The sequence below is a fragment of the Sceloporus undulatus genome, chromosome 2, assembly GCF_019175285.1.
Source record: "Sceloporus undulatus isolate JIND9_A2432 ecotype Alabama chromosome 2, SceUnd_v1.1, whole genome shotgun sequence".
Lineage (NCBI taxonomy): Eukaryota > Metazoa > Chordata > Lepidosauria > Squamata > Phrynosomatidae > Sceloporus > Sceloporus undulatus.
The window spans coordinates 180,621,986-180,646,444 of NC_056523.1; the positions used below are offsets into that span (position 1 = coordinate 180,621,986).

At 43.2% G+C, this 24,459-nt stretch overlaps 1 protein-coding gene across 1 annotated transcript in view; it reads right to left on the reverse strand.

Moving 5' to 3' along the window:
* Nucleotides 1–24,459, reverse strand: part of LRP1 (LDL receptor related protein 1) — a 392,141-nt gene that overhangs the window by 304,636 nt on the left and 63,046 nt on the right. The window contains exon 3 of the mRNA XM_042447614.1: nt 6,639–6,725. Coding sequence (XP_042303548.1) covers nt 6,639–6,725 — 87 coding nt within the window. The remainder of the gene's footprint in view (nt 1–6,638; nt 6,726–24,459) is intronic.

A 24,459-nucleotide genomic window follows, 5' to 3' on the forward strand; every position in this document is an offset into this window, starting at 1 on the left:
TGGTGGCCCCACCCAGAGGACAACATGGTTTAAAGACTCAATATGGATATCACAATCCTGGATGCTACAGTAATCCTCTGGAAGCTGATTAATTTCCTAAAAGGAAATTCTTACGCTTTGGCTGAAATGCATGGAATGCAGTTGTACTTGGCTTCAACATGGACGACTTTAAAAGTGGATGAAGTACACTTAGGGAGGATGGGGGGCCATCAATGGATTCTAGTCAGGATGGATACATATTTACTCAGGCATCAGGAGCAGTGTGGTTCTCCACACCCTGCTTGGCAGTTTCCCAGAGACATTTGGTTGGCCACCATAGAAAAGAAGATCCTAGACTTATTAAGCCTCTGGGTTCATCCAGTAAAGATGCTCTCATCTTCTTAATCAGCACCACACTAGAAGCCTCTATCCAGCCAAGAACCTTACAAGAAAGGAAGGGTTTTTTTTTTTTTTTTGGCTCTTTTCACACATGCTCTGTATCGCTGCTGAATTATGTACTGCCTGGTAGTACTATTTGGGGGGGGGATGTCAACTCATTCAAACACCTATATGTTCTGCAGTAAAAGCTACCTTCTCTTTACAAAAGAGACAATGAGAAAAGGAGAATGAGAAAAGGAGAACAGAGAAACAGCCAAGCCTGAGCCTAGATTCTAGTAACTCAAATCATGTTGAATGTATGAACTGTTCAATTATCTGATACTTCCCTAGCAATTAATCCAACACCAACTCCAGAATTATGGCACTGCTATGATCAAAGAAGCATTACACTTTATGTAGGTCATTAAGTTGCCTTCTTTTTCCCATAAGGAAATTGAGTTCTGTGGAGTCATATATGGCAATCATGAATTGATTTCTGCCAAGATTTCTTACAATTCCTCACCAACCCGCACTGCATTTACACACACATTACATTCACAAGAGGCAGCAGCCATCAGAAGATGCTTCTTATGGAGGAAGCACTCATCTGCTTTCCAGAGATACTCTAGGAGGAAAGAGAATACTACTTTGCTCCTCCTGAATGAAGAGTTATTAGCAGTTATCATCTCTTGATAAAGCACAATGCGGTATCGCTACAAAACTGAAATTTCATTTTAACTTAATTCATATGACTAAGGAGGTATCCTGTGGGAAAAAGGAATGGCTTGCAAGGATCTATATATATATATATATATATATATGCACTTAATAAATTGAAACAAATTTCTATTAGTGTTTTTCTCCCTCTTTTTGGCATGGGTGGGTCTTTTTTTTTTTTTTTTTTTTTTTGGCAAAGAATCTTCCAGCACTTCCTGTTTTGTTGTTTAAAAGTGCTGAATTAGTCCTTTAAACCACATCCTGAAACACGGCATAAAAATCTCTGTCTAGTAATGCCAGTCAGCTGCACACATTATGAATCAGAGATTAAGCAGCAAGCCTGAACACCAATATAGAAATGATAAAGTCTGTCTGGCTCACCAGCCATTGTTACATTGCAACTCCCAACAGCCCCAGCCAGCACAGTCAATACTGAGGGATTATGGAAGTTTCAGTCTGGAGAGGACCAGTTGCATACCACTGCACCAGTACTTAAAAAAAACCAAAAAAAACTACCACTTCAAAATATTTATTCATAACCATAGATATGTCACATGTTCTTACAGCTCTCAATTTCAATTTTCCCAGTCAACATCCAACTTAACTTGGGTGACATTTGCTGATCTTCAACATCCAAAGGCCAATCAAAACAGATGATCGTATATATAAACTCAGAAGAAACACCAGTGATGGACAAACAACCCAAAAGCCAGGGTTTTAAAAATACTCTATGATGTATGAGATCTATAGAAAAAAATTATAGATGTCATTATTCTTCATGAAACAATTTTAAAACATTACTATACCTTTAAAAAAAAAAGGGGGGGGGAGAGATATACAATAATGTAACAGGCTTGTCAAAACCTACTGGCCTTCTTTGGATGCATATACAGGGAACCTTGGCTTACTGTGCTCAAGCATGCTGCCCTAGTGCTCCCATCTTCCTCCCCATGAAAGCAGGAATAGTTCAACAAACTACAGACCTTGGTTTATCATTTTGTGTGAACCAGTGACTCTAGCATGTTTATCACCAGACAAGCCAAAATCTTCATCCATGGTTTGCTATTCACATAACTATCTTTTCCAGGCAGAGACCAGCCAAGGTTCCTGGTTCACAGACAGCCCTCAACATTTGCAGCTTTGACTTTTGAGGATTTGATTATTCACAGTTTTGATGAATACGTTCTCTCTAGGAATCTCTAGGTCCTCCAGCATGACTCTATGATCAACTTCTGGTAGAAATTGACCACAGAGCCATGCTGAAAACCAAGAGATCTCTAGCCATTTGTAGGTCCTCCAGCATGATTCTATGATCAACTTCTGGTGGAAGTTGACCACAGAGTTCTGCTGGAGGACTTAGAGGTTTCTAGAGAGATATTCCTTCAGGTCAAAGACAATAGTATTATTATTATTTTTTGCAGTTTTTCCACTTTCATGGGGGTGCTGTGCCCCTAACTTCAGCAAATGTGGAGGGCTCCCACAGAATTAGGACAAATAGTATCAGGAGGGCAAAGACAGTAGCCTCAACAACTTTCCTGCACACAGAGGGTAGTAGCAATGCATTAAAGACAACCCTTTTCAGGCAGAAAACTAGAGATGAACTCCCCTGGGACATAGTGAAAATAGAGACTGCAGGCAAGTGCAAAGCTAGGGCATCATACATACCATCACTTAAGAACATAAGGAGAACAAAGGCCTCTCTAACATGCACCATTTTGCACTAGGCTTGGGCAAAGTAAGTCTATGAGGCCACAAGCTGCCCCCAAGAATGTTCTTTTTCCCAACCCATTCAAGTGCCCCAGATAATCAAAAAGGTGAACTATTCTCCTTAATGCTCCGAGAAGTGGCAATCCAGGCTTTAAAGAAACTGCTGGGTGCTCTTGCACTATTTAACCAAAAACCAAAATAACAACAACAAAGTGTTTCTTTCAAATCCAAAACTGGAAACTGGAGATTTTCAAAACTGGGAACGGGGAGATTCCAACTAAATATTAGAAGGATCTTCCTAGTGGTAAGAGATGTTCAATAGTACAATAGATGTCCTTGGAAAGTGGAAGATTCTCCTTCATGGAAGTTTTTAAAATAGAGATTAGATGGCCACGTATTAGAATCATAGAGCTGGAAGAGACCACAAGGGCCATCCAGTCCAATCCCCTGCCATGCATGAACTCTCAATCAAAGCATCCCTGACAGATGGCCATCAAGCCTCTGCTTAAAGATCTCCAGGGAAGGAGACTCCACTACAACGTGTTCCACTGTCAAACAGCCCTTACTGTCAGGAAGTTCAGACCTTATGTCAGACCTATTATGCCAGACTTGCAGAACTTGGCAGCAGGTAGGGGCCAATTAAAATAGTCGAAACTTCTTCAGGTAGGTTTTAAAAATTAAATATTAATTAATAAATATTAATTCTGTCCTCCTCTTCCCATGCCTGGCTCTCTCCTCAGGAAAAAGCCAAGCAGTGCGGGAGACTTACCCATCCTTCTCCTCAGATGGAGGAGATTTGAGGAGTGAATGATCGAACTTCTTCCTCTTACATTCTCTGGCCTTCTCAGGAGAAAGCCAGGTAGAAGAGGAGCTTTGCAGGATGAATGTCTGCCCATCCTCCTCTTCCCCTCGGCCTTCTCCTTAGGAGAAAGCTGAACAGCAGAGGAGCCATGCTGGGCAAGTGTTCCCCTGTCCTCTGGCGCCACCGCCGCGTGGCCTTCTCCTCAAGGGAAAACCAGGCAGTGGAGGAGACTCGCAGAGCAAGTGCTTGTCCATCCTCCTCCTTCTTCACCCAGCCTTCTCTCTGGAGAAAGCCGAGCAGCGAGCATCGGAGAAGCCTTGCCGGGTGAATATTTGCTCTTCCTCCTTCTCCTCCACCTGATCCTCTCCTCAGGAGGCCAAGCAGTGAATGAGCACTAAAGCTGTTCCTCATCCTCACAGGCCATCGGAAGTCCTTTGGCGGGCCACATGCAGCCCCTGGGCCATATGTTATGCAGGCCTGTATTAGGTGCCTTAGCAACAGTTTTCTACATGGCAAAGGGTTGGACTACATGGCTCTTGGGATCCCTTCCCACTTTGATTCTATGTCTTTTGGCCACTTCCAGTCTGGGGGGTAGTTGTACCATCTGTAACATTTTTGGCCATCTGTGGCTAAAAGAGGGATCTAGAGGGCAAACATGGTGTGCAGTTTCCCATCCTGTTTTATTTTCATCTAACATTTCTTATCTTCCCTTTACCTAATTTAAATACCTGCAAACATTGTAGCCTTCCCTCATATGGGAACTGGTCCAGTTTAGTTGACTTTCTGTGAATCTGTGCCTGCTCTACAATATTTCAGCTATGATAACCGCAACTGTACACATTAACTCATTTGTGGTCACCCAACACATTCACATAAGGTTTGATAGTGGCAATTTTATTTTCAATTCCCCTCTTCTAGTTATGGCCAGCATGGATCTTCCCTACATAGCAGCTGCACAGTAGGCTGACATTTCCATTAAGTTGTCCACCACAACCCCACCATCTCTTTCCTGATCAGTAACAGCACCAGCTGTTCAGATCTCACCAGCATATGTGAAGTTGGACAGTTCTAGTCCCAGTATGCATCACTTTACCAAAGATTACACAGACCTTGACATTTCATATTCCATTTCCTGAGTTTGCAGCGGCTTTTTTTTTTTACAATCTCTTTTTTTTTAAACAAACTCTTTGCAACCTTGTATTGTTGTGGTTGTTCTAACACACCTAAATAAAATGCTGCCATCGATGAATGTGGTTACTTCACAGCTCACCCCCTCAAACCAGATTGTTTCTGAACAGGTTTTTAAAACCACTGTTATCAATGCAGATCAACTGCATGGCAAGATCTATTTATTGGTGGTCTAGTACTTTCTATTATTTTACCAAAATATCTTGGCACTACTGGGAAAACATTCAGCCCCAAATATTTTTTTTCCGTTTTGAAACAGAACCTATTTAAAATGTATCTTACGAAAGCAGCATTTATAAACTCAGCAGAAGTATTGTAAAAGTAGAAGGATTTCAGATTTTGTCAAGACCACTGTCTGATCCATAACACACCAGGAATATTTTAAACTGTAAGTGAAGCAGTCATACACAGTGAATAAAGAATATGAAGATTTAGGGTTCCTTGCAGTAGAGGTGCGTTCACACTAGAGATGCCAGTGAAGAAGCCTAGACCTGGAAACATAACTCAAGAGCTCACAAAAGTCATCTCAAAACAAGAGATGAGCTTCACAAGCCTCCAAGTTCATATCATGCTCAAATCAAAATCCAAACTGGAGAAAATCCCAACTCCTCAAATGCTCATCTCTGCTGCCTGCCCTGCCCCAAAATCTAACACTACCATCACTTCCAGTCCTCTCTCTACAAGCAGATTCTCCCTCTTTCCTTACCAGTAACTAGTAGCTGGAGTAGCAAGATTGGGGGACTATGTCAAGGGGTGAAGTGGGAGTGTCTCGCCTCCTTTGCTCATCACTATCCTGCCCTCTGAGATGTCACTCTGGGGCCTGACACACTGGTAAAAATCGGCACAATAAGGTGTAAGGAAAAAAGAGATGAAGTTCTTATAAGGACTAGAGTACACAGGACAACTAGATCTCCCACAGTTCCTTGGCTGCCAGTGCACCATTGCCCAAAGTGTCAAGGGTCAAGATGACTTAGTGGAGTATAAAGGAAGAGAATAAATCATCTTGGTATATTTCTAGTCTGCTGCTCGACCAGTAGCTAGTATTTAAACGTTAGGGGGGAAAGAAAGGGGAAGAAGGTGTGCTTGTAGAGCTCAGGGGAGACTTAGATGGAATAAAGTGGCAGAGATGGAAATATAATGAGTGTATTTGCACTACATAATTCTAACACTTGCATTCCACTTTAAATGTCATGGTTCCCTCCTATGGAACCTGGGGCTGCATCTACACCACGTTAACGGCCATGGCTGAATGCTATGGAATTCTGGAAACGGTAGTTTGTTGCCCAGAATGCAATAGCAATGGCTGTTAAATTGGTGTCGAAACAGATTATTTCTACAGGGAGTTGTAACTGAGTGAAGGGTATGTAGAATTCTCTTTTAAAAGATCTGTAGCACCATAGTTCAGGTACATGTGCACTAAAGGTACTCTTTAGGAGGGAATTTTAACTTCCTCCTCCAAACTCCAAATACTGTAATATGTTTCCACAAAATGTAACCTAAAATGGGATTAAGCAGCTATAATTCTGTTGCATGGATACACTCAAAGTTTCCAAATCCTCAAGTGAGCTTGGAAAAAGCTCTCTGTATTTTCTTACAAAGGATTTCAAAAAAAACTCCAAGTGAATCCAAGGCAAACACCAAAGATTTCACCTTTTGCTAAAGGTTATGCCATCTCACTTTTGGCCTATTTCCATATAAAACTACTCAGGAATAGTCTGTAATATAAGCTGTAGCACAACCTCACCATCTTAAGATCAAGGTGATCATCAAACAACTTAAGAACTAACAGAACCAAACAATACTGTCACATCACTTGAATTAAGGGGCATAAACCTGAGAAAAATAAGGGCAGTAGCAAGAATCTTACACAATATTTGTGAGGTAGAGCTCTCCAGGGCTTGTTCCCCAATCTTTGGAAGTGGTGCAACATAGAGATCAACCTCCTCAGCTAATGCTGTAGAAATAAAAAGGGGAGAAGGGAAAGAAATTAAAATCCCAATTAAAGAAGTCTTGGTTATCTCTGGGTAAAAAAAACAACAGGTAGCAAAGGAAGACAGTATGAACCTGTTTTATAATAGGATCTAGATAGGAAAAAACATAGAATGAATGACATATCTTGAGAAGCCTGCAAAAATCTACCGTGCTCAGCCTGCAAAAATCCACCGTGTACATTTTAGTTTAATATTGGAATCTGTGTTATATTCCCTTTTTCTCTCTTCCACATTCATACATTTATACACACACTGCTCTAAACTCTTACACTCGTTCTTTTAAACAGAACCGCCATGCTCCAAGCTTCCATATTAAATAACTTCCGTATTTGATTATTTTCTGCATGCCATCCCAGTACATAAGCCTCTTAAGAAAAAAAAAAGCTCAAAACAATAAAAATACCACCAGCAAATGGTTGAGATATCAAATTTGAATCAAGTTAAAATAAAACATGAGTGAAGGAACAACCTAAGACTTAGAATTTATGCAACTTCGTCTGCATTCCCAACTGCAGAAATAATCCAAGTTGACACCATTTTAACTGCCATGGCTAGGGAATTCTGGGAAATGTCATTTTGTGAAATATTTAGCCTTCTCAGTCAAGAGAGCTCTGGTGCCCCAACATACTACAAATCCCAGAACTCCATATCACTGAATCATGGCAGTTAAAGTGTTGTCAACCTGGATTACTTACGTAGTGCAGACACAGTGTTCATCAGCAAAAGCTTAACGGAGAAAAGAAATTCTGCAAAATGAAGGATGAATATCAGGGAAACAGCTCTGGGGAAGTAGTGTCACTTTCAGGGGTACCACGACTGAAAAGACCTTGTTCCTGGTTGCCAACTGTCCCACTGGGAGCACAAAACGAAGCTGCAACAAAGACTTCCACAGGCAGGTATAAAAATCCTAATTCAAAAGGTTCTTGAAGCCAGACCTTCAAATACATTTCTCAGAGACCATTTATGTTCCTTGGTTCTAAACTCCACCCCACCAACAATTACACTAATCACACTCCTGAGGATGCTTCTAGCCAAAGGGCTCCTGTCACTACCAATCTGAAAGTATTTTGCGTCTGTTCTCTCTTTCTCTCTTCAGCAAATCTCTGTGCAAAGAAAAAATATGGAAGAAAGGGAGGGAGTTACAAGTGGAGCTGACTATGGCTGAACCCTCCTCCCAATGTAAATGAAAAAGATGGGCTAAATAAAGCAGTTTCAAGCCACTTTGAATGCAAAGCATTTAGACGATGCTCACCTCGAAAGCAGCTGGAAACCAGCCTGAAGTCACGCTCTGCAGCTAAAAACTAGAGCAAAACACAAGTCTGAATAGCCTGACTCAAGGCAGAAAATGGGTGTCTTTGCAGCTGCTTATAAATACTCTGGCATGAGTGCGGGGCAAAGCAAAGAAATGAAAGTGTGACAACTTGAATGGATGTAAGTACAATATAAATAAACCAGACAATCCAACAGGTGGGAATGGGGTGAGGGGATGAAGGGGACATATACAGGGGATTCTCTATGATTGTGCTTTGCAACTGTATCACTCGCACACCGATGCACAGATGCCGTGTACCAGTGGAGCATTGTACATGTGACTGTGTAGCTGATCAAAGGAGTGGGCATCCAATGGAATGGTATCTGGGCAAACATGGGAGCAACTGGATGTCGCAGGTGGTGTGTTTGTGCGATGGTGCGCACATATGATGGGAAGGCAACCAAAAAAATCACCCAGCAGCACAGCTTAACACAGTGCTTATTCAGCCTGCCTTGTGAGCGGAGTGTGCAGGCAGCAGGGTTTCAACCCACTTTTGGAAAAAGCAGAATCAAGCCGCTTTTTCCTTCCCGTCTGTTCCACCCCTTTGTGACTGAAGAGCACCCTTGAACTCACCAAGTTGTGTCAAAGGTGTTTTCAATCTTCTATGCTTGTCTTCAATGATTAATGTAAGAATTACATTTCCTGTACCTTCTTTCTTTGAATGCAAACTATCATCTTTTTTTAACTGCTTCTACTGTAACAAAAATACACTTTCTAAAAGTCAGTTTGACTCAGAACATACATTTACCAACAGCATTCTTTGAAAACCACAAGAGATTCTTACAAATCCCATTTTAAAATGCCATTTTTTATTTCCTCTTCTTTTTTTAGGGCACAACAAAAAGTGCTGATACTTCCAACTTAAAGTATCAGAAACCAGTCTTCAACCTCTTGTATAAAAAAGAACACAGAAAAGGCTGCTTTTTAAAAAATTACACCCTGCGTACTGCAGTTGCAACCAACATAGAGCCTAAACATAAACACAGACATCCCGCCACAGTGGGCAAAGGAGGAAGCTGGTGTGCAAGTTGAGCTCAGGGAGAGTGGGGAGGACCAGTCAGGAAGACGCCATGGTTGGTGAGAACTTCAGAGTGGACAAATCATATTAGTGATTCCCTTCTCTAATTCTCAATTACAAGTTTTAAAATGTGTTATTGACGGATGAGAAACTCCCCCTCTCTCCCTTCTAGAGCCTGCTCCTTCTTTCTCTGCCTCCAGCAAGCCTAAACCACAAATTTCTTTTCCTTCCTTTGACCCAGAGTGCTGAATGAAAGAGAAAAGCCAGGCTGCCTGGGAGATTTTTGGAGCTCTAGTCACAAAAAAGTAACTTCTCCCAAGCACTGTGAGTGAACAAGGAGGATCCATTTGCACTCATTCTTTAGGGTTTTTCAGTCAATGGCACTGCAGCAACTAAACCAAAATAGTCAACTGTTTTCGGTCAAGTGCTACATCCCCTTTTAGGTAACTGGAGGATGAGCTGATTAGCAGGACAAGGCTGATGCCTGCTAAGAAAGAGGCTAGAACCACAAATATCCGAACATATCTTTTTCACGCCACTACCCTCTTTTCTTTGTTGTCACATGTCTTTAAGTCATTTCTTACTTATGGCGATCCTGCCACAGGGTTTTCTTGGCAAAGTTCCTTTGCCCTCCTTTGAGGCTGAAGGAGTGTGACTTGCCCAAGGTCGCCAAGTAGGCTTCCATGTCTGAGCAAGAATTTGAACCCTGGTCTCCAGAGTCACAGTCCACAGCTTTTGTTGTTGATGTTGTGATCCTTCAAGTCATTTCATACTTATGGCAACCCTAAGTAGAACCTATCATGGAAGTTTCTTGGCAAGATTTGTTCAGAGAAGCTTTGCCATTGCCTTCCTCAAGGCTGAGAGGGTGTGACTTGCCCAAGGCCACCCAGTGGGTTTCATGACCAAACCAGGTTCTGAACTTTGAGCCCCAGAGTTGTAGTCCAACACTCAAATCACAAAACCACACTGGCTATGAATCAAGAAATCTTCAACTTAAATGCCCACCTACCTCTGTCATGAATTCACTATACAGTATAGCCTTAGGAAACCCACAATTTTTCAGCCACAGTCTTTTGTCAGCAAAAAGGGCATCAGCTCCTTTATAGATGTGTAGGCACTCAATTCCCCTGTTCAGTTACGTTGACCCCATGAATTGAATACTCAAGAGGGGGTCTTGCCAGTTCCTTCCTCTGAACTATAACCCACAGCACCTAATATTAGAGGTCCCCCATCCAACTATAAACCAGACCTGATCCTACTTAACTTCCAAAATCAGACAGGACTTGGTTCCTTCATAGTGTTTAAATCTTTTACAGGCCTTATGTTTGTTGTTGTTAACTGCACTTGAGTCAACCCCAACTCATGGTGATCCTGTTGAATGAGACATCTCCAAGCCCCCTAGCCTCCACTACTCTGCGAAATTCCTGTAGATTTATGCCCTTAACCCTCTGATTGAGTCTACCCATCTGGCATATCTTTATGCCAGGGCTGGGGGACATTTGACCCTCCAGAAATTTCTGCCCTACAATCCCACTAGCCAGTCTAAGCAGTATAACTAATTGTGGGGGAGGAGGATGAGATTTACGGTCCAAAAGCATCGGAAGGGCTGTTAATTTCCCCCAGCCCTGCTCTTGATCCCACCGAAATGCTGATCAAGCAAGCATTTCCCTGAAAAATAGCAGTGAACAAGCTGTAACTGCAGCATGATTACAGCCACAACTGCAATGCAGACTGGGCACTGGTGGTAGGGCTCTCAGACCCAGTTGTCCAAGCAGTAAACCCCTCGTGATTCAAGTAGCTATTCTTGATGGGCAATCACAAATATGGCTTGCCTGGTGGTAGCAACCTGGAGTGCTATTTCTTGGGACTTTGCCCTGTGGGAAGACAGGGAGCAAGACAAAATGTCAGGGCCTTTTAAATTCAACCCAGCACAGTCAATTAATGGAGGCAGAAGTGTGCTGTGAGTCCACTTCACATGGCATCCATCCAATCCACTCAAATTCCTACACTATAATATACTGTGAGCTGACGGCAGTGTGTTCTCACTGGAGTCTAACTGTCAATTAATGGAGTAGACTAGTTACCGGCTAGACTGAGCCATTTGTCCCCAAGACAAGAAAACCAAACTGACACCACTTTAGCAGTAAGCTGTGTTAACATTTTTGTATCACAAGCTGGTACACATCCAATTGCAAAAAAGCTCAAGTCACAATGGAAATAACTCTAGGAGAATGTCCATTCTACAGCTACTACTTTGCCAAAATGCTGGAAATCTATATGGCTATGTTAAAAAGAACCATACATAAATGCAGTAACAGAGTATTATTATTATTATTAACCTTTATTTATGAAGCGCTGTAAATTTACACAGCGCTGTACATGCAATCTTTTTAGTTAGACGGTTCCCTGCCCTCAGGCTTACAAGCTAAAAAGACATGACACAGAAGGAGAAGGGAGTGGTGACAGGAAAGGGTAAGAGGTCCAGCAGTTCCTCTCAACCTCCGAGGCCTGGACCAAGGCAGATGGACTGAAGGGAGGGCTTGGCTTCAAAATGGAAGGTTAATCATTATCCAGGGAAAATACATACTCACAAGTAGGATAATGCATATACAGTACATAGCAATACAGGAATGGATCGATAAACAGCCAACAACAGAACATCAGATAGTAAGCGACAATTATGCGATGCCTGGGAAGGCTTCTCTGAATAGGATGGTTTTCAACTCCGTTTTGAAGCTGGTTAAAGAAGTGATGGCTCTTGCTTGTGGAGGAAGAAGGTTCCAGGAGTGAGGGGCAGCAAGTGAAAAGGGGCGAATCCGGGATGGGGCAGAGGAAATCCTGGGCTGAGACAGGAACCCTTGACTACCAGAACGGAGGGCCCTGGTGGGAAGGTGAGGAGAAAGAAGGTCTGATAAGTAAGGAGGGGCCAGTCCATGGAGGGCTTTGAATGTCGACAGCAGGAGCTTATACTGAATGCGGAAAGGGAGAGGGAGCCAGTGAAGGGATGCCAACACAGGAGAGATGTGGTCAGAGCGGTGGGTGGAAGTGATAATGCGTGCAGCTGAATGCTGGACAGAGATTAAAGGACGGAGGTGAGAAAAAGGGAGCCCAGCCAGGAGGACATTACATTAATCAAGTCGTGAGATCACTAGGGCATGGACCAGGATCTTGGCAGTAGAGGCGGAGAGATATGGTCGGATTTTGGCAATATTGTACAAAAAGAATCTACAAGCCTTGGCTGTGGTCTGGATCTGAGGGATACACGACAGAGAAGAGTCAAAGATAAAGCCAAGACTGCGGGCTTGCTGGACTGGTTGAATGGAAATGTTGTCCACAGAGACAGAAAAGGAGTGTTGAAGGTTGGGCTTAGGAGGAAAGACAAGAAGCTCCGTCTTGGACATGTTGAGCTTCAAACGCCGATGGCGCATCCACTGCGAGACAGCTGTAAGGCAAGACGAGACTTGCTGTTCAAGCCTTGGAGAAAGGTCAGGGGCAGAAAGATACAGCTGGGTGTCATCGGCATACAGATGGTAGGAAAAACCAAAAGAGCTGATGAGTTTTCCTAAGGACAGTGTGTAGAGAGAAAACAGAAGGGGACCCAGAACAGAGCCCTGGGGAACTCCAACAGATAAGGGAACAGGAGAAGAAGTCAGACCCCCTGCAACTACTGCAAAAGATCTGCCAGACAAGTAAGATCTAAACCAGTCGAGAACAGAGTCTGAGAACCCAAGGTCAGAGAGTATGTCAATTAGGAGACAGTGATCAACAGTGTCAAAGGCTGCAGACAAATCGAGAAGAATGAGAACAGAGTAAAGGCCATTAGCCTTGGCCTGTAAAAGGTCATTCGAGATCTTAGTGAGAGCTGTCTCTGTAGAATGCCTTGGGCGGAAACCAGACCGAAAGGGATCGAGAATGGAGTTGGCTTCAAGAAACTCAAGACAGCGCGAATAAACAACCTGTTCCAAAACCTTAGAAAGAAAGGGGAGAAGAGAAATCGGACGATAGCTAGACAAAGAGGAGGGGTCAAGAGAAGGTTTTTTCAGAATTGGGGAAATGAGAGCATGTTTGAAGTCCGACGGGAAGGAGCCTGTAGAGAGAGAGAGATTGAAGATATGGAGAAGCGAGGGCAGAAAGGAGGGAGCTATAGAGATTAGAAGACGAGTAGGAATAGGATCAAGAGGACAGGTAGCAGGTTTGGAAGAATTCAGAAGTGTAGAGAGTTCATCCAAAGAGGCAGGAGGAAAGACAGAAAATTTGTTAGGCGAAGGCGATAGAAGATTAAGAGCAGAAGAAGAATCAAGAGGGACTATCTCAGAGCGAATAGTGGTAATCTTAGAGATGAAATAGTTAGCAAAGTCATTAGGAGAGAAAGATGAAGAGACAGGAGGAGAGGGAGGTTTAAGCAAAGTGTTGAAGGTGGAGAACAAACGCTGCGGGCACCTCTCATTGGCAGAGATCAATGATTTGTAATAATTCTGTTTTGCCATAGAGAGGGCGCGTGAGAAGGAAGAAAGAACAAATTTGAAATGGATAAAATCAGTCCACTCTTTGGACTTTCTCCAAAGACGTTCGGCCGCTCTAGAGCAGGACCGGAGAAACTTAATGTTGGGGGTAAGCCAGGGCTGAGGTCTAGTCTTGGAGGAAGAAGTGCGTACAGAGACAGGGGCAAAATGGTCAAGAGTTGAGGAAAGAGTGGAGTTAAATAAAGACATAGCTGAATCAGCAGAATCCCCGAGATTTAGGGAAGAGAGAGATGAATCCAGGGTCAGACCAAGATGGTTAGAGTCGACAGATTGAAGATCACGAAAAAGACGTTGAATAGTATGGCGAGGAGGAGGAGTATAAGTGAGAGCAAAGGAGATAAAATGATGGTCAGATAGTGGAAAGTCAAGTGCCAGGTAGTCAGAAATGGCGCAGTTTGCAGCAAGAACTAGGTCAAGACAGTGACCAAGAGAATGAGTTGAAGAGTTGGAGTGTGGTTGGAGGCCAAAAGAAGCTAGCAGAGAGTTAAAGCGAGATGTTGTAGGGTTATTGGAATCGTCAACGTGGATATTAAAGTCACCTAGGATCAAAGTGGGGACTGAATCTGAAAGGAAGAATGTCAGCCATGATTCAAAGTCAGATAGGAACTGGGTGGCAGAACCAGGAGGGCGATAGATGACTGCAACCCGGAGCTGTAGAGGAGAAAAGAGTCTAATAGGATGAAACTCAAAGGAAGAGAAATGATAGCTGGGGGGAAAAGATAGAACTTGAAACTGGCAGGAGTTAGATAGCAAGATACCAACCCCTCCTCCTCAACCCTCAGGACGGCTTGTGTGCGTGAAGGAGAGACCACCAAAAGAAAGGGCAGAGGAGGTTGCAGTATCATGGGCTGGGAGCCAGGTTTCGGTGAGAGCGAGGAGGTTAAAGGATTTAGAGAGAAAGAGGTCATGAATTGCTGTTGCTTTAGGGGGCAGCAGAGCGGCAGTTCCAGAGGGAACAGAGGAAGGGAAGCAGGGAGACAGGGAGAGGCCGGATGGGGATCAGGTTAGGAGAAATGTGGCGAGCCATGGGAAGGATGGGGTTCACAGAGAAAAGAAAGAGGTGAAGCTAGCTTTACAATTAAAGGTCAACAACAATAATAACAATAATGACAATAATAATATAGCCAGCTCAGGCCTTCTGGGTAGGAGTCCAATGCAAGCAGGAAGTTCTTCCAGGGTTAAGCAGAAGCTTCTACCAGATCCAAAGATCCTTTTTATTTAGGCTCTTAGGGCCTACATACGCTAAAGGCACGAGATCCCATCCAATCTTAGAAGCTAAGCAAGGTCAGCCTGCTAAGGAGGGTCAAGAAATCAGAAGAAGACTAGGAATGGAAAGAGCAGCTACAAAAATACTAGATAAGATTCTAAAATGTAAAGATATACAATAGAGCACTAAAGTTAGAATCATCCAAAATTTTGTATTTCCCATCATCATGTAAAGATGTGAGAGGTGAACAGTAAAAAAAAGTGGCTCGAGAGAAAATCAACTCACTTGAGATCTGGTGGTGGAAAATATTCCTGAGGATACCATGGACAGCCAAAAACAAACAAAAAGGTCGCTGAATAGATCACACCTGAACTTTTCCTAGAAGGCAAGGGCGGGTTACAGACCGCCCAAAAGCGGCGGCCTGTACCCGCCCCTTTCCCTGGGATATCGGGGCCTCAGCGGCCAGACCGGCAGATGCTGAGGCCCCGATCCGCTGCTTTCCAGGCTGCGGGGAAGCAGCAAAAGGCTGCTTCCCTGCAGCCTGGAAAGGGGTGTCCTTGAGGCTTCAAGCCCCAAGGACACCCCGCAGCGGCGGGGAGGAGGAGAAAGGGGCCGCTTGGCCCCTTTCTCCTTTGGTCTGCTGGGCGCAGCCGTGTGAAGGCTGCGCCCAGCGGACCAAACCAGGAAGGAGCTCCGAAACGGAGCTCCTTCCTGCTCCGCGCTAAGGGCACACTAAGCGCCCTGGCACGGAGCGAGGACGTCACGTCCGCGCCGCCCCGTATAGAGGCGGCACAGTCATGATGTTGTCATGGCGGCGGCCATGTGGAACAGCCTCTGCCATTTTGTGCGCGCAGAGTGCGCACTAGTGTTAGGGGGGTGCAGAAGCACTGCTCCTTTCTAACCCTAGTACGCGCTCCGCGCGTACTTTCTGGCCCGTTTGTCACGGGCCATGATGATCAAATTGAGGCTGTTGTACTTTGGCCACATCATGAGAAGGCATAACTCACTAGAAAAGATGACAATGCTAGGAAAGATAGAAGGTAATAGAAAGAGAGGAAGACTGCACACCAGATGGATAGACTCAATCAGGAAGATCACAGGCCTTAATTTGCAGGACCTAAGCAGAGCAGTGGAGGATAGGGGGTCTTGGAGTTGTCTCTTATACAGGGTCGACTTGAGGGCAGTTAACAACAACAACAGATAGATGGACCTGGTGTTTTAACTTGTACGTCCTATTGTGAATTCTTTTCGTGTACATTTTCTTTCCTTTGAATGCCTCTCATATGACTAGAGCTTGGAAAAGTTACTTTTTGCCAAGAAAACTCTACGATAGGGTTACTGTGAATCAGAGTTGACTTAACAGCACATAACAACAGGAGGTAATTACATCTGTAAATGATTGAAGAAACATGAATGGGGTGTGTGCTGCATGCCTTTGGAATTGAATTTTTTTAAGGAACTTACAGTGTTTTTTCAATTATTATTATTATTATTATTATTATTATTATTATTATTATTATTATTATTATTGCTTGGCAGAACTGGATGAAATCTGCCAAGATACCTTTGCCTTCTGGGAGGAATCAAGCCCATCAGTTTTCATAACAATAGACACAACAAGTTTATGAAGCATCAGGCTTCACAGTTTGAGATATGTTTAGCCTTCTAGAATAAAGGCCATGTCCATCCCTCTAAGATTTTTGTGACCAACTGTAATGAAAATAACATGCAGAACAGAGATATCCCCTCTGCTGGAATGGTGGAGGGGAAGCATTAGGAAACTTGCAGACTTTCAAAAGGATAAGCACAAAGATATGGTTTGTTCAAAATGGGGAAGTGGAGTATTTGATACATTCCACGTATCACCCAAAGGGGAGTATAATGTATACAAAAAGGGTATGGGTCACAGGTTACTCCTAAGGCAAAAAACATACCAGCTTTCAGAAGCCTACATCCATGGGTGAGTGAGTTATGAGGAATGAGAAAGTGTGGCTGTAGATGGCACAAAACACATGGGATATCCAACACCATAAAGGGTGGCTTATCTGTATGAAATAGGCAGTCACCGAGACAGAAAACCTTGGGCCCCAGTTTTTAGCAGAAAGGAAAGATGTAATTCAAATACAGAAATAAAAAACACCCCCATATTTTAAGCAAGTACACAATATCCACTCTTTCCTAGGTCCTATGGACTTCACCAGTTTAAACAATCCTGCTCATTGCAGACACAGCTGGGGGGGGGGGGGGGGACCACAAAAAACAAAAATAAAATCACTGCCCAGTGGATCAGACTTGCAATATATTACGTAAACGTTCTTCCTCCAAAGTACAGGAACTAAGGAGCACTGGTATTGCAATTCTCTGCCACAAACTCCACACCCTGCACTCTCTGTCTCTCTAGCCTAGCGTTTTTCTTACTTGCAGAGGTCAGGGAGAAATCTGTCTCTTTTTGAAGGCCCACTGTCTTACATCTTTGTATGCCTATGAAACCAAATTGCTCAGAAATACTCACATTCAGTTCACATTGGAGAGGTGCCACCTTCACTCAGACATCTAACAAAGCTGTTCTCAACCAACCTGGTGTAGCTCAGGATTACTTTTAAATCCAAGGCACAGTCTAAACATTCATACTAAACACACTCCAGTTGTGCCACAACAAACTACAGTTTCCAGAATTCCATGGCACTGAGCCACGGCAGTGAAAGCCATGTCAAACCAGAGTATTTCTGCAGTATGGATGCAGTCAAGGAATTCCTCTGTCCAATTTGGGAGCAAATGGGACAGGAAGTAGAGGTATCTCTTGACATTTTGAAGCAGACCTGAAGCCTTCTGCCCATGTCATTGCTCACACCATACATGGAGCCTGGAAGCAAGATAGTAATAGGCTGTGTAGGGTAATCAAGTGAGAAGGATTGTCAGTCAACACCAAGCTAGAAAAAGTTTATTTAGGATCCATCCATCCCTTTATTTCTATCTCTCCTTTCTTCCAGACTGGGTAAAAAGTTGGCTTACAAAAAGCCAAAATTCAAGAAACCACATATAGTTTAAAGCAGTGGTCCCCAACCTTCTCAATGCCGTGACCCTTTAATACAGTTCCTCATGTTGTAGTGACCCCCAACCATACAATTATTTTCATTGCTAACATCGGAAATATGTGTTTTCTGATGGTCTTTGGCGACCCCTGTAAAAGGGTCATTCGACCACCAAAGGGGTCCTGACCCACAGGTTGGGAACCACTGGTTTAAAGAAACATACAAAATCAAGATTAAATAACAGAATTAAAACCAATTAAAATCTTACTTCAAAACAGATTAAAAACAGAGGGTTCCATCAGTATCCAAAAGCTTGCAGGAAGAGAAAGGTCTCCACCTGTCACTGAAATGAAAATAAAGGAGCCATCCTAACTCTCTTAGGGAGCAGGTTCCAAAATGTGGGACCATCCAGATACCTTCTCCCATGTTCCTATCAACCTTGTATGTGAAGGTGGTGAGACAGAGAGAAGTTCAGGCTGGCTCACATGGGAAGATAAGGTCTCCCAAATGGCCTGGGTCTGAGCCATACTGGGCTTTATAGGTCAAAACCAGCATTTGAAAACATACTGGCAGCCAGTGAAGCTGTTGCAACATGGAAGTGGTGTGCTCCCTCTAACCTACTCCAGAAGTTTCTGAACATTCTTCAAAGGCAGCCCCACATAGAGTGCATTACAGTAATCCAATCAGGATGTAGTCAAGGCATGTGTTGCTGCAGGCAAGTCAGATGTTTTAGCAAACAGGCCCAACTGGTGTACAGGCTTTAACTGTGCAAATGCACTGCTGGCCACTGCAGAAACCTGAGCATCAAAGATCAGAGCTGAATCCAGGAGTACACCCCAACTGGGGACTTGTGCCTTAAGGGGGAGTTTAACATCATTCAACATAGGCTGAATTCTTGTTTCCATAATCTGTTTTATGGCTACCCAGGAATGCCTCTGTCTTGTCTGGATTAAGCTTCAAATTGTTCACCCTCATCCATTCCATTACAGCTTCCAGACACACATGGATTGCCTATTACCAGTTATCACCCAGATACATTTCAAGATGGGCAACTATGTAGCCCCATAGATATACTGTTAGTGTGCAACTTCCAGCCATCACCATGACCTATCTTGGCTATTGCTGCTGGGAAATGCTGTCCAACAACATCTGGAGGGTAATACACTGCCCAGCTCTGCTTTACATGCTGCGCTAGAAGTAATGAAGCCCATATTTTCCTAGTTTGTTTCTATGGCCTTTTGGTGTGGAAAGTGCGTGGGTTCTTCCAGTCAGATCATTACCTCAATGCTGGCTGGGCAGCAGTTACATAAGAAATACTCATTCAGCTGGTGCCCACTTACATGCCTCCTGGCCTCTGCCTAAATGATTCCAGAAAAGCACTACTGGATGAGCTCATGGGAAGACAGTTCTCAAACCACCACCACTATGCAGGGATGGTCAATTTGTGGCCCGCGATGTTGGACTGCAGCTCCCATCATCCTTCAGCACTAGCTCTACTGGCTAAGGATGATGAGAGTTGCAGAATGACAGGCATATAGACAATACATAAGTAGGGCCACCGCAAAAGAGACCTACAGCAGTGTTGTTTTTTTTAAGGTTTGCCCTTCATGTCATTTAGTAGGCAGAAGGAGAGGTGCAAAGGGAATTGCCTCTGCCCAAGCACCATAGTGTAAGGGTGGGAAATCAAGATGGTGCTTCTCAGCATTTCTTTCATCTCCAGAATAGAAGAGACATCTGCAGCCATCTGACTTCCTCACAGGAGGCAATTTAGAGACTCATACCCGCCAGGAAGTCTGGACCTACTCTGAGAGGAATGTGCCTGTGTTCACCTCCTCCTGCTTCAGTGCTGTACTGAACACATCAGACTTGCATTTTCAAACTGGAATCAATGCTCTAAAGAAATATCCCAGGAGAGAGGAGGCAGCAGCAAGAGGAGAGAGAAAATTCCAACCCAGCAGTGTCCAGACCAACTCCGCTGCCAGATGGCTCTTGGGAAGGATGGGTGGGAGGAGGAACAGCCATAGGAAACTACTGCTGCCTTGTCAGCGCAGACTGGAGAAGCTGCAAGGAGAATGCCATCGCACAGCCAGCATAGCAGAGGCTACATCTAGCCAAAAGGCATTCCATAAGCAAGCATACATTTTACAGCTCATTTGCAAATTAAATAAATCCAAAAGACTAAGGGTTGCCCTTTCTTCTATCCCCATGCTACCATGCACCAGATGAGTAATTTAGTTTTATCTGTTCTTGAGCACTAACTAGTTAAAAATAAAAATAATAAATTAGGAAACTCCCTACAAAGTGTTCCAGTCCATTTTGGCTCTCTTCACCCCTGAAACAGAAATTCAGCCGTCACAGGTACAATCAGTCATTCTTCTAGAATGCCTCCATTAATCAATCATTATTACCACTGTCTCTGAAGTGAAGCAAGAGTGCCAGATGAAATATTATTGATTCACCAAGGATATGAATGATATAGTCAGTTAACAAGCTTGAAACAATGAGGACTGGAAGCCTCTTCAGAGGGCTTTACAGTTTTGGAAGAAGATAGGAGGCTACCAGCTGGAGCAAAAATGAGAAGTTTCAAGAGTTTAAAGTGAAATTAAGATGCACTTCCATGGGCCATTTTAATCCATAGGACTTTTTCCTGAATAAACACACACAGGTCTGTCATGTCGATTCCTAGCTTCTCCTAGCCGGAGAAGCATAGACACCTACTAGGAAAAAACATATATATTTGTTGGAGTAGCAAATTAGAGCAAAGCCAACTAGGAACCAGAATCACAGGATTCTTTTTTTTTCTTTCTGTAGCCAGTCACTATTCAGGTAGTCCTTTCTATAGAGCTTCAGCGAATAACAGCAGGAGCAAACTCCTGGATTCTATTTCTACATCCATTGTCCTAACAGATGAAAAATGCACATAGAAAAAAAGAGAGAGTTTAAAAGAGACACATAATGAGAAGATGCACTCCTGAAGGACAGATGTATTAAAAGCCTAATGACGTTCAAAAATGAATTTTTCACTGCGGCAATCAGTCTTTTCACCAAATTAAATGAAGTAAAGTAATTTAATGGCTATGTGGACAAGTGGTCCACAGTCCAAATCTGACCTTTGCTTACTTTTTGGCCTTTGCACAACACCCCACTACCACCACCCTCATGCCTCAGCCTCTGTCCTCCCAATCTGCATCCATGGAAACAGCCATAGGTAACCTGTCTTAACGTTACATTTTAAGGATTACTAAACTAAATTATGCAAAGTGCTTTAAAATGCTCAAAACTACCAACTGAAGAATAGAATCTAAGAGATGGTTCTTCCAAGCCCAAATTTCTTGAACAGATTTCCCAACCACCACCCCCTAGGCACCCCAAGTCATGTTAAGACCACAAGTCCCATCATCTCCACTCAGCAAGCTGGCTGTTGTTTGCTGGGAATAACAGGCATTATAACTGTCCTTGCTTGGACAGTGCCAGGTTATAGAAGGCTGTTCTAGAAGATATATATCCTTCCCTCTTTGAAAGAAAAAGCACGTCAACATTTAATCAGTAGTGAAGAGTGTCAGTTTGCTTGCAATGAATATTCCAGTTCCTTTTGCTTACAGCTTATCAGTTGACTGAATGATGAAGATGCAGCTATTTATGGACTTAATCTGTAGTTATCTGCAAAGCTGACACAGATTGCTTTTCCACCCAAACCAAAGAGTCCAAGGCGAGCACTATCATCAAGGTTCTGTTTGAGCCAAGGCTCAACTGATCTTAGCAACAGAGCTGGTTTCCAATGCCAAGGCTCAACTCTGGAACACAGAGTGAAGTGATAGCAAAGGATAAGAGACCAGCACTGAAAATGTCAGAAGGTCACTGAACCCTTCTTCACCACCAGATACCTGCTTGAACTTATCTAGCTCAATACAATAGGACAAAGTTAGCCCACTAAACCCCAACTCTTCCTGTAAGATAAAACCAGTGGGGCTTAAGTATGCAGATCACGGATAAATACATGTAACATCTGACTAGTTATTTGGCTAAGAAATTGCATATAATGGTGGATATACAGTTGCACTAGGACAATTGTCCAAAAATTTATAAGCAGATGCATAGCCATCTGCCATGGATACTCACCCACCCCTTCTATCCATCCTCCCCTCCCCCCTCCCTCCCCCAACATCACAGGCCAGATTCAGCATGACAATCTTGATTTGGATTAAACCAGAGTTTTCCATTACAATCAAAGCAGGAAAATAAGTTAGGATGGTTTAGCAAGTCCTTGTGTGTAGGTTTTGGAAACAAGGGGGAGAGTTCAGCTTTTGAATCCTCTTTGGTGAGCTTTTGGGACAAGAGAATGTGACTCAGGTAAGTGATGCATAGACTCCTAGAGTTGGAAGGGACCACAAGGACCATCTAATCCAAACCACTTCTGCCATGCAGGAATACACCACTATAGCATTCCTGGAATATGCTCATCCAACCTTTGCTTAAAGACCTCCAAAGGCAGTCCGTATTCCACTGTCAGGTCTTCCTATTGCTTAGGGGAAATTGTCATTTAAATCTATTGGTTTGTGTCCTATTTTTTATTTTATTTTTTGCCAGCTGCACTGATGACCCGGCATGAGTTTTAAGTTAATCGTATTGTTGTTGTTGTTTCCTGCCCTGTTACTTTATGTATATGTAATTTGTATTGCTGTAAACCGCCCTGATGTTTTTGAAGGGCGGTACTGTATATAAATAAAGCTTTTATTATTTATTTTATTATTATTATTCTCTGGAGCAGAAAAAACATGCTTTTTCCATCATCTATATGACAACCCTTCAGATATTTATAAGATGGCTGTCATGTTATTTCCAGAACTTTGAGGTTGTTTTGCTTTGTTTTTGAGTGCTACTCAAATATTGTGGGTCTCTGTAAACTGTCAGCTGCTGATCCATGCTGAGTTTCCAGGAAACCATGCAAAAATGGTACTAACATGGCACATATATGGTACTAGTGCCTCAATGGGGGAAATATCCCTATGTGTCATCTGAAACAATACCATGCATTTTGCCATTTCTGCATTCTTCCATCTCAATCCAGGCATTTTCTTCTCATAGAGTGTTATTCTGTTGCCCAGAAGAAGATGATCAGAGCTCTCCACTCCCAGGTTCATTCCAAAGCAGCTCCCTGTAAAGTGAGGTTTGGAGAAAGAGAGGTAGCTAGGCTATCAGGCAAAACCTTTCTTTGCCTGAGATGGTAGAGAGCCATTTCTTGTCAAAGCAGTTAGAATCAAAAAATCATAGAACTGGAAGAGACCACAAGGGCCATTCAATCCAACCCCCTGCTATGCAATCAAATTATCCCCAACAGATTCAGCCTCTGTTTAACAACATCCAAAGAAGGAGACTCCACCACTCTCCGAGGGAGTGTGTTTCACTGTCAAATATCTCTTACTTTCAGGAAGTTCCGCCTAATGTTCAGGTGGAATCTTTTTCCTGTAGCTTGCATCCATTGTTCCGGGTCATGTTCTCTGGAGCAACAGAAAACAAGCCTGCCCCCTCCTCAATATGGCATCCCTTCAAATGCTTAAACAGGGCTATTATATCACCTCTTAAGCATCTCTTTTCCAGGCTAAACATAGCCAGCTCCCTAAGTCCTTCCTCATAAGGCATAGTTTTCAGGCCCTTCACCATTAGACACGCTCCAGTTTGTCAACAACCTTTTTGAATTATGGTGCCCAGAACTGGACACAATATTCCAGGTGAGACCTCACCAAGGCAGAATAGAGAGGCACTATTACTTCCCTTGATCTAGACACTATACTTCAATTGATGCAGCCTAAAATAGCATTGGCCTTTTTAGCTGCTGCATCACACTGTTGATTCATGTTCAACTTATGCTCTACTAGGACTCCTAGATCCCTTTCACACATAGTCTCCTTAGGCCAGGTGTCCCTCAGCCTATATCTATGCATTTCATTTTTTTCTACCTAAGTGCAGTATCTTACATTTCTTCCTGTTGAAGTTCATTTTGTTAGTTTTGGCCCAATTTTCTAACCAATTTAAGGTCATTTCGAATTTTGATCCTGTCCTCTGGGGTACTAGCTACTCCGCCTAATTTGGTGTCATCTACAAATTTAATAAGCATGCCCTCTATTCCTTCATGCAAGTCATTGTTAAAGATGTTGAATAGCACTGGGCCCAAGACAGAACCCTTTCAGACCCCACTGGTCACTTCTCTCTAGCATGAAGAGGAGCCATTGCTAAGCACCCTCTGGGTTTGGCCGGTCAGCCAATTACAAATCCGCCTAATAGTTGCACTGTCTAGCCTACATTTTACTAGCTTGTTTGCAAGAATTCTAGAAAAAGAAGTTCTAAAAGAAGAAGTGGAATCAGCAATAAAAATTGTATTGTGTCAAAAGGCCACTGGTATAAAGTAGCTTCCTATTTTCCTATGACTAAACAAGACAACTTGGAGAGGTTACTTTTTGGAACTAAAACTCCCAGAATCCTCAGCCACCATGATCACTCTCAGCTTGAAAAGCCCACTCTTTGTAACATGCCATGGACTCTACACAGCAATGGTTCTCTGATACTCCATGCCATCTGTACCCTATTGATCAATCTTAATAAACCAA